The sequence below is a fragment of the Tachysurus vachellii genome, chromosome 15 (assembly GCF_030014155.1).
Source record: "Tachysurus vachellii isolate PV-2020 chromosome 15, HZAU_Pvac_v1, whole genome shotgun sequence".
NCBI lineage: Eukaryota > Metazoa > Chordata > Actinopteri > Siluriformes > Bagridae > Tachysurus > Tachysurus vachellii.
Genome location: NC_083474.1, coordinates 6,788,855 through 6,799,723, shown reverse-complemented (window position 1 = coordinate 6,799,723; position 10,869 = coordinate 6,788,855). Strand labels below are relative to the sequence as shown.

Sequence of the window (10,869 nt, the reverse complement as noted above, 5' to 3'; positions counted from 1 at the left end):
AGCTAGCAACAGAGTCAGTATTACTATACTTAAATATTGAAGTCATAAGGCATATTTAACATTAATTCTAAACGTGTTTTTAAAGAGAACGGTGTGTTTATTAAAATTATTTTCCGGTTTAAAGCAGTGCACTTGTGTATTTTAGCATCTTTAAGCTAATATAATTTTAGGTAGCTAGCATTTTATAGCTAGCTGTTTATATTTATTTTAGAAATAAAATCAACAGTACAGTTTTACTCGACAGAATTTGATAGTTTTGTCTAGTTAAAACTACGTTAAAGCTAACAATAACCGAATGCTAATTCATAAAAAATTAAGTGACGCTGTCACTCCTGGTGTTGCATTATTTTTGTCTATTTGTCCTGTGTTATTTCCCTCCCTATTCTGTTTCTTTATGTAGATTTATCTGTGACAGAGATGATTGTGACAAAGAAAATGACAAGGACGTTTACTCTACTGGTGTTGATGAGGAGGAACCTAAAGGCAAAAAGCCTAATTGATCTCACACAAGTGTACAATCTGCTGCAGTCGATACACCAAAATGATCATTAGCAGGTTAAGAACATGTTAAACATGAACACAGATGTTAACAACGTCTCCTATGCAGGGAAACCTGTGTTTGTGTTTGGGCATGGTGGCTTAGTGGTTAGCATGTTCGCCTCACACCTCCAGGGTTGGGGGTTCGAGTCCCGCCTCCGACTTGTGTGTATGGAGTTTGGGGTTTGCCTCGGGGGTTTCCTCCGGGTGCTCTGGTTTCCTCCCCCGGTCCAAAGACATGCATGGTAGGTTGATTGGCATCTCTGGAAAATTGTCCGTAATGTGTGATTACGTGAGTGAATGAGAGTGTGTGTGCCCTGTGATGGGTTGGCACTCCGTCCAGGGTGTATCCTGCCTTGAGGCCCGATGACGCCTGAGATAGGCACAGGCTCCCCGTGACCCGAGGTAGTTCGGATAAGCGGTAGAAAATGAGTGAGAGTGAGAGAGAGGCAGATGATGGTGAGAAACTCTGAAACTTTTAGAGAGAGAAGACGATCCCAAAGCTACTGATCAGGTTTGTGTTAACATTTTTATGCTTAACCTTCCCCATTAATAAAATAGGCTATTGAGTTGATTCTACAGAGAGGAGAAAACCCCAATGCAGTTGATAGAAAGCAGCTCCACCCTGCTCACTTTGAGTCAAGACAGTGTTACTAAAGACTAGGAAACTATTTATAACACTTTAATAGGAACAACATTACTACAGGTATTTTATATCGATGATGTCAAAGTAGTCAGCTGAATTATTGTTAATGTTGTATTATTATCTCAGGTGCTAAGGATGTTGTCAACATACTCAGCTGATTTCAGCTAGATTTCTGCAGATCTTGGAAAGCCATGCCAAGTGCTGCGGGTTTCTCCTTCAGAGAGGTGCATTACAGTGCATTCTAACAGTAATGATTAACATCAATTCACACTTACTGTAATACATTTCTTAGAAATAGAAATTCTTCAGTGGATTCTTCCTGCAGGTAGAATTTGTGCTTTCATCGTATGAGTAAACAAAATCAAAGCCACAAGTCCTCCGATCAAAACTGTCTCTGCAGATATGAAGACGAACAGGCTGTGCAACAGTTGCATCAGTCATAACCAGGTCCCAGCTACCCATATCCAGGACCGTCCCTTGGATTTTGATGAGCTGAATAAAATTTACAGCAACATCAACCAGCATGTGACAAGAAACAGCATTGAGGCACTGAGGTTAGCGATGGAAAATAATATCCTGGTGGACATCCTGGTTATTCAGGAACGCCGTACATGACTGCCTGCCTGAAGCACGGTGCTGTTGTAGATTTCAAGAACTCTAAAGTGATGACACTTCTAATGAGGGCCATCGAGAGTATTAATAATTAATACTTTATACCCTCAAAGCATCAGAGGCAGTTGTAGTTTGAGTTTCCAAAATGGCTGATAGCACAATTTAAACCTCCAGATACTACACTATGCAGTGAAGTACGTAGTATATAGTGTTTGTTTTCTGTGGGTATTTTGGAGGATTTTTAAGGGATAGAAATGACTGCTCCCTTACACACACACACACACACACACACACACACACACACACACACACACACACACACACAGCAATTTGTGGAAATCTCTGTAAAGCGTGTGCATGTGTGTGTGTGCGTGTGTGTGTGTGTGTGTGTGTGTGTGTGTGTGTAGTGGTCAAGAAGCAAGGAAATCCTTTGAAAATAAGAGGATATGATAAATATCTCAGAAGATGCCCCATAAGGGCAAACATAAAGAAAAAAAGCCACACTTTTGTAGACAAATATGAAAATAAACTGCTTAAATGTTTTTGTGTGTATTGCGTCTCATAGATACATACAATAAGGCATAAGACGCAAACACAACTCTGGTGAACACAAGTCATTTTCTGCTGAGCTTATAAACAAAGAAACAAAAATAAATGTATAAATAAATCAACTAATAAACAAACAAACAAAAATAAATTAATAATAAATGTTTTTTAGTCTGGTGAGCTAATAAACAGAAACAATTATAGAAATCGCCAAACAAACAAAAATAAATGAATGTGTTTTGTCCAGTGAGGAGACAAAAATAAATCAATACATTTGTTTTATTTAAGTGTATATAAATAATAACACAAACTCTATGTCTCTAACTCTCAAATAATGACAATATAATTTCTGCTGATGAATGCCGGTCTAGCACACACTGGACCTTATGGTAAAATGATTGTGTGCTAGACATTTTCCTCTGTGAATATGTAAATACACCGATCTGCGATGTAGTTCACCTTGTGTTACAGAGACAGTGGTGAAATGTAGAGACATGGTGTGCTGCGGTATCTGGCCGCTCCAGTCCAGATTTATTACTAATCATCTCTCTACTGACCAAAGTCCTTAATCGATTGGAAACTGTTTCAGTTGCAGCTGGGAGTAACCTAAGAAATATAAAATAAGTGTTATAACATAACATAACATAACATAACATAACATAACATAACATAACATAACATAACATAACATAACATAATAACATAACATAACATAACATAACAAAATATAACACAACATAACATAACATAACATAACATAACATAACATAATATAATATAATATAATATAATATAATATAATATAATATAATATAATATTCATTCATTCATCTTCTACCGCTTATCCGAACTACGGGGTCACGGGGAGCCTGTGCCTATCTCAGGCGTCATTGGGCATCAAGGCAGGATACATCCTGGACGGAGTGCCAACCCATCGCAGGGCACACACACACTCTCATTCACTCACGCACTCACACACTACAGACAATTTTCCAGAGATGCCAATCAACCTACCATGCATGTCTTTGGACCGGGGGAGGAAACCGGAGTACCCGGAGGAAACCCCCGAGGCACGGGGAGAACATGCAAACTCCACACACACAAGGCGGAGGCGGGAATCGAACCCCCAACCCTGGAGGTGTGAGGCGAACGTGCTAACCACTAAGCCACCGTGCCCCCTATAATATAATATAATATAATATAATATAATATAATATAATATAATATAATATAATATAATATAATATAATATAATATAATATCCCTACAACAGGGTTCACCAACACATCACACCTACTGCTGAGTAGCTCACCTAAAGGTTCATAGAATATGTACAAAATTATAATTCGAGAATATGCAAATCATAAAATTAACTCAATAAACCTGTTTTAAGTTTCATTCATTCATTTCATCAAATTTGCAGACGCCCCGCCCCTTTTAGTGACATCATAATAGTTTCCATTGCAACTGCATATAAATGCCATGAAAATATGTGATCAAAATGCCATTATTTATTTACATAAAGTCTTATACAATTTCAGGTCTCTGATTTCAAAATTATTATTAATCGAGGCCATCAGGTTATGTGCCTTAATAACTGATAAGTGCATTCAGCAAACCTGTTGTGATAAATCACAGAAATAGTCGCTCTTGTCCACTTTAATAATGTCAAACTAGCTCTCAGAGGACAAAGTCTGGGCCTAGACCGCTGCCCTACACAATAAACTACGCAAACATTTATAAACATTACCGTCTCCAATGGGTTCTTCACATTGCTTCAGTGTGTAACGTAGTCTGATTGTATTTCCCCTACCTGACCGCCAGAGGGCGCCCTTCTCTGCTTTTCTTTTTTTCTTGCTTATTTCCTGTAGAACTGCTATATAAAGCTCATGGATTCGAGCTTGTGTTACGTTTGTTTACAGTTTGTTTGCTAGTCTTTTGAGCTCTGTGCCATGTTTTCCTGACTAGTTGTGTAAAATATTTTGTGTATTATATTTTGTGTAATATTGTTGTTCTATTGTTTGCTGGATATCTTGTGGATTTTAACTGTTTTTATTACACACACACACACACACACACACACACACACACACACACACACACACACACACACACACACACACACACACACACACACATATATATATATATATATATATATATATATATATATATATATATATATATATATATATATATAATGTATATTTCATGTTTTAAATTACAAATAAAAAAGAAATCATTTTGCTTCACATTCCTGTAACCAATATTAACACCTAAACATCTATCTATCTATCTATCTATCTATCTATCTATCTATCTATCTATCTATCTATCTATCTATCTATCTATCTATCCACCCATCCATCCACCCATCTAACTATCTATCTATCTATCCACCCATCCATCCACCCATCTAACTATCTATCCATCTTGATAAAACCTGAAGCCCAAACTCATGCTCAGATCTTGTCCAGATGACAGATGTATCCATAGTTCCTATCACCTGAGACTGCTCCCTCTGATGATGTATTTTTGTAGCATACCTAAGACACTCAAGGATAACAAATGGCCGAATGAACATGATCTTGTTCCTCTTCTGTGTCTGGAAGTTAGTTGACAAAAAACAAGAAGTAGATTTAAATAAAAAAAAAGTTTAATAGATCAGATTTCAGATCATCAAAAGGTGTAATCACTCAACATTGTGTGTTATAGTACTCAAATTACTGTCCCTGTACACAACTTGCCCCAAAGCCAAAAAAAAAAAAATAATTCTGAGTTCATTTTATTTCTCTATAAATGACAAAAAACATTAAGATTACATTATAATGAATGTTTTGTTACTTGGCAAGAGTTTATTGTGTGTAGATATAAAACTTGTGGATTTAAATGGATTTTTACTGAATAGTGTCACACACTATGCCTCATATAGTGTATAAAAAAGTATTTGTGCAAAATTTCCTGGAAAAAAAAGTTTATAATTCACACAGTAACTCATTATCTAATGATAACACGGCTGATATTTTTACTTTTTGTACCTAAAGTATGCTCAAAGATGCCAACATCGCAAATGACAAACAAGCCCCTAAGCCAAGCAGGGCAAAGAAAATAATCTGCTGTTGTGGGTATTTTGTTGTTGTTTTGTTGTTTTTTCCCCCCAGATATGCACCCAGTGACAATAAGGGTCATGAATTTAGAGATCACCTAGATAGAATCAATTTTTCTATGTACAATCATGTACATGAATAAAATGTCCACATTTACACCAGTGGGCTGAGGTGAGAGACTCTGAGATGTGGAGGCTGATCCTCATCAAAATGAGCTGACAGCAGAGGGCCAGCTGACTGGCGCTTCGCTGAAGAATCAACGTTCTTCCTACTGAGGAAAAAAAAAGAAATAAATAAAGATTTCAGAAGTAATACATTTTTCCTTGTCACTTTTCAACTTTTCAACACACACCGCATTTTGTTCTCTGTGCAGCTGTGAGCTCTTTTCTGGTAGCAGAAGAAATAAACAGCCGCCGCTGCAACAAGTATGACTAGGAGAAAAAGTCCCATCAGCACACCACCAACCACTGCTGCACTGCTGCTGTCTGTCAAACAAAAAACTCTCATCTAGCAAACAGACTTTGAAACATACTTTTACTGAAATATATGATGTTATACTCACGTGCCACTTTCACTGCAATGCTGCACGCAGCCTCACCCAGATTATTTGAAGCTCTGCATGTATAAGTTCCAGTAAAGGCAGAAGAAAGGTTGGACAAGAGAAGAGAACCAGTGCGCTGATCTGCAACACAGGAAATATGTATGTCTTCTGTTAGTTGCAAGGTTTTTTGTCAGGGCCTGGACTTGAGTGCTTGTTGGTCATATGAGTTCTCTGTCTGTGAGCCACAGGACAGGTGGTGAAACCGACTGCAAAGATGACTCAGATATCATTAAAGGTTCCAAACTGTTTAATGTAAATCAAGAGCTTAAAAACTCAGAAAACAGGCACAAAATAAACTAAATGCAAAGGTTAGCCTCAAAGTTCAGCAGAAATAAACAAAATGAAAAAGCAAAAAATAAATAAATAAATAAAATTCCTACAGGAATATATCCTTGAGGCAAAGAGGAAAAAAAATTTGGACGGGCCAAAACCTCAAGGTAGAGCAACAGGCCATGGCGATGCTAGAGAAGGGAGTCCACTGAGCAGGGAAGCAGAGCAATCAGAGACATCCATGCATGGATGATGTCAGATGGCTCCAGCTAGTTTGAAAAAAAAAAAATTCCCTGATCCAGTCAAGCTTCCTCTGGTTGTCCTGGATTTGCTTGTTCTTGGCCCACAGACACTAATGCATGTCTGCTGGATCCATTTTTAGCTGAAACATTCTGTCTGAGAGGAAGGATGGCAGCTGCAGGATGCTGAAGCTTGGGCTCAGGCCAACCAATCTTCAAGTACAGGTTTGGACCTCTATACAGCTGTGTGCTTCCATCTTTGTGACAGCAATTTAAGGAAGACCCACATACTGTATGAGTGTGATGGACAGGTGTCCACATTGTTTTGACAATTTAGTGTACCGAATCATTCGAAAACCTCCACAGAATGTCTGCACTATGCAATGGGAAAGACACACACTCTGACTCTCTGCCAGGATTCATATCTTCCTGGGTTTCCGTTGCAGTGTAGCCATGACGAGATGCATTGTCCGGTGCAGAAGTGTTGTTGTTCTTGTTTTGTATGTGTGTGTGTGTGTGTGTGTGTGTAAAACTGAGTTCTGATTACATCTGTATAATGACAGCTTTACAGCTCCCTAATATTGTCTCCACATTATGTATACTGTACGTACATTATGCATACATACATCTATACATGTCTCCATCTCTCATCTTCTCCTTCCACATTATCTTATTTAAGTTTTTGCATTGTACATTTTTTAGAGTTAGTGTTAAATCGATAATGAACTCATGTTATGCTAATTTATGAGTTGCTCAGGATCTCCTGATTACATGACTCCATATGATTGTATACAACACTAGAAAGGACATTATTTATAATCATGATCTAACATCTCAGGTAGTTATTTCTTGTACAGTCGCCTCAGTAAATATTTAAAATACAAAAATAAAACGTAATAATAAAAATTCAACTTTGGGTTCGATATTTATTATATTTTGTAAAGCTTCTTTGAAACAACTGTTATTATTAAACTGTACTAATTTTTTTTTTGTAAATGAGCTTTTCCATTGACCTTATGATCATCTCTAACTTTTTTTGACTAATAAATAACATATACTGTATAACAAATAAACTCCTTTAACAAATTCACAGAAAAACTCTGGCCAAACTGCTCAAATCATCTTTCTAGCCCAACAATAGTCGGTTGTACTACAGCTAAACACATAATAGGGCTGTTCTGGTTTTCATACCAGAGACTCTGATAAGTCTTATGTAAATCCACAGAGCTGTTTAATGTTTGGTGAGCAAACAGCTTTTGCTCCAGTTACAGAACCTTATCGCAGACTGAGAAATAGGTTCAGTTGCAGAGTGGTGCAGTGTTAATCACTAACAATCAAGACATCTGTGGGAGTTGTGGTACATACCTGCTACAACGTTGTTGGGAAGCAGAGGCGCTGTGTCTTGCTCTCTGCTCCATGAATAGATAGGTGTAGGAACCCCCTGAGAGCTGTGGCAGGTAAGAGTTACGTCATCCCCAACGTAGGTGTGGCCATTCAGCTCACATACAGGCGCCGACGGAGCCACTTAATAGCAAATGTAAGGAAAGAGAAATGTCACTATTGGTGACTGAATCAGTTAATAACATTTCATTATTCCCATGTGTGTGTCCATTTATTCCCAAGTGACTCAACAAAATCATTCCAACTGAAATATTCATATCAACTCTCCTCAAAGTTTGATTCATAATCTTGGATGTTCTCCTACCCAGCACCGTCAGATTGATGAGACCCTGTCCGCTTCCGGACCAGTCGTTTGGATTGGTAACATCACATATGTACAGTCCACTGTCACTGGGTTGGACATGGTGGATCGTCACAGAGGCGATGCCAGACACTGGAGGATTCTGCACTAAAGACATTCTGTCCTCCCAAGAGTCCACCCAGTATAATTTCCCATTGAAATACAACACCTGCGCAAAATAAGGCAGGACACCGAGTGTGAAGATACAGTTACCATCCGTTTTTTATTCTTCCTCCTATACATCAATTTAATTCTCATAGTCATCCTCATGTCTATAGTTACTTGTTGTGGACTATATTGAATCAAGTGAAAGGCTTTTTTTCTCTCTTGATGTTAAGAATTTTAAAAACGCCTTTCAATAATGCAAAATGTATAATAATGCTAAATGTAAAGGTAAACATGGGATTTGCCGAACAGTTGGAACTACTGTTAGGGCTCCATTTACAGGAAGTTCATAACATCTATCTCTGTTTTTAATATCATATACATGTTTCAGAGAAGTGAAAAGGATTGGATTAAGTTTAAGCCTTTACTCTCTTTGCTTGAACAGCAGGAGTCCCGGGAGCGGCATGACGCCACTCCAGCGTGAAGCCTTGAGACGCTTGTGTGCTGTAGCTGCAGGAGAGCTCAGCTGATGATCCGGAGTGAGCGAACACTGAGCTCTTCACCACTACTGCATGCCAACTCCAGGATTCATCTAGAGAAGGACAACAATAACAAGATAATTAAGGGGCGTGCTGTTATAATCAAAGCCGGATTGATGTGACTGCCTTATCTGTATCATAGTAACAGAGTGTCATTATATAGCAAACTTCTAACACAGCACACAGAAATTCACCAGTAATTGTTTATTTCTAACTAAACAACAACAAACTTTTAGCAGTTTATAGTTATATTTAACAATGTCTTCTTTTAATAATTATATTTTCTCACCATCATTTTCTTTTTTTTTTTGTCTAAAGTTAATAACCATGCAAACACAGCTCGTCAGTAGTACATGTCAAAGTAACCTCCAAATAAATGCCAAGACCCAAGATTTTCCAGCAAGAACATCACAGCCCAGAGCATCACACTACCTCTGAAGATTGCCTTCTCTTCCCTAAGAAAGTAACACACCTTTCACATGATGTAAAAGAATATTATTTATTAGACCGATTTGGGCTACAGTGACTCCTCTGTTGGATCAAGCTGGTCAATCGGACCAGATGGGTTTGCCTTCAGTCCGCATGTGCATCAGTGCACTTTGCATGTCCTTGCTCTGGTCACTGGATCACTGGTTGTTCTTCCTTGGAGTACTTTTGGAAAGCAATTCATATTGGGAACACCATACAAGACCTGCTGTTTAAGAGATGTTCTGACCCAGTCGTCCAGCCATCACAATTTGTCCCTCGTCAAAACGTTCAGTTTCCATGTTCACATGCTGCGTAATATATCTCTTTGACAGGTGCCAGTATAAGAAGCTATTCAATGTTATTATCTGTAATTAGCACTATTGTAAAAGCTACCTTATGAATGATCAGATCAATTAATTCACTACATTATAATTTAATGACACACAAAAAGCAGTCAATGAAGTCGAGCGTTTACTTGGCGGTTTTTCTTAATGTTTTAATGTTTGAATGTTTAGTCTGGCAGGTTTTGTGTTTTGTCTGTTGATTACTCATGGTCACTTATATAAACACAACAAATCAGGTAAAACATTTCACATCTGTTAGGAAAAAAATACTTCAATGTATCTTGTAAAATAATGCAGACTTTCAGAAATGCATAGAAGACTTTGTACTTCTTTTTTCCCTCTTAGTTGCAGTGTACTCAAAGAAACTACTAATATTTCAAGACTAAATCTTTGGAAGCACAATTCCAAAGACTGATCTAGTTCAGTATTTCAAATGATTTGATTGAATTCATTATATTTATAGCACTTTTAACAAGGGACACTGTCATAGAGCAGCTTAGATATAATTTTCTATTCCTAATGTACACTGAGATCGTTGCAGTGTAAAGAAAACGATCAATTCTGAAGTTTTAAGTAACAAAGGAAATGAAGGTTTACTTACCAAAACAGTAGATCAAAATACAAGAGACGAACAACATGCGAGTGTGAGCCATGTCTGTTTGCGTTACTCGCGAATTATAAGGGTTTCGTTTCCTTGTTGTTTACTGAGATAACATACTGTACAGCTCACACCTGCGTGGCACTGATTAGTAGTCAACACAGTTAGCGCTTAAGCTCACGGCAAGCAGGTGGAACCCTGTGTAAATAACACCAACAGTGAACTCCGGATAAACCCAACAAATACATTTTGTCAAATACCAATATAAAACAGTGATTCAGAAAAGTGTGGTTTGAAATTTAACAGCTGCTGAGTTTATTCTATACAGAGCAATCATTTTATAAAGAAAACACAATGTTACACACGCTAGAATTATTTTTTTTCACTTTCATAAAAGATGTCTGGAGTAAAAGGAACCAAAGACAAATCAGAGATGATATAAAAATAAAAAAAAATGTTACATTTATTTAATTAAACATTCCTTTTTTTTTGGTGGTGGTGGTGGTAATATTATTC

At 37.5% G+C, this 10,869-nt stretch overlaps 1 protein-coding gene across 2 annotated transcripts; it reads right to left on the bottom strand.

Annotated features, from left to right (window-relative positions):
* Nucleotides 1-5,110: 5,110 nt before the first annotated feature.
* Nucleotides 5,111-10,500, bottom strand: LOC132857968 (V-set and immunoglobulin domain-containing protein 2-like). Of its 2 annotated transcripts, none has more exons than XM_060888117.1 (7): nucleotides 10,357-10,500; nucleotides 8,833-8,996; nucleotides 8,264-8,468; nucleotides 7,924-8,082; nucleotides 6,011-6,130; nucleotides 5,801-5,933; nucleotides 5,111-5,719 (listed from the first exon to the last, which is right to left on the bottom strand). In XM_060888117.1, the coding sequence occupies exons 1-7, from the start codon at nucleotides 10,406-10,408 to the stop codon at nucleotides 5,602-5,604; spliced, it is 951 nt and encodes a 316-aa protein (XP_060744100.1). In that variant the 5' UTR covers nucleotides 10,409-10,500; the 3' UTR covers nucleotides 5,111-5,601. The 2 variants fall into 2 exon arrangements, with proteins under 2 accessions (XP_060744100.1, XP_060744101.1); XM_060888118.1 differs by having other exon boundaries at nucleotides 5,111-5,716.
* Nucleotides 10,501-10,869: the final 369 nt, after the last annotated feature.

Coding starts and splice junctions, on each gene's coding strand:
- LOC132857968 (XM_060888117.1), bottom strand. CDS start 10,408: ATGGCTCACACTCGCATGTTGTTCGTCTCTTGTATTTTGATCTACTGT. Junction 8,083..8,263: donor CATCAATCTGACGGTGCTGG/GTAGGAGAACAT, acceptor TTTGCTATTAAG/TGGCTCCGTCGGCGCCTGTA. Junction 5,934..6,010: donor CATTGCAGTGAAAGTGGCAC/GTGAGTATAACA, acceptor TTTGTTTGACAG/ACAGCAGCAGTGCAGCAGTG.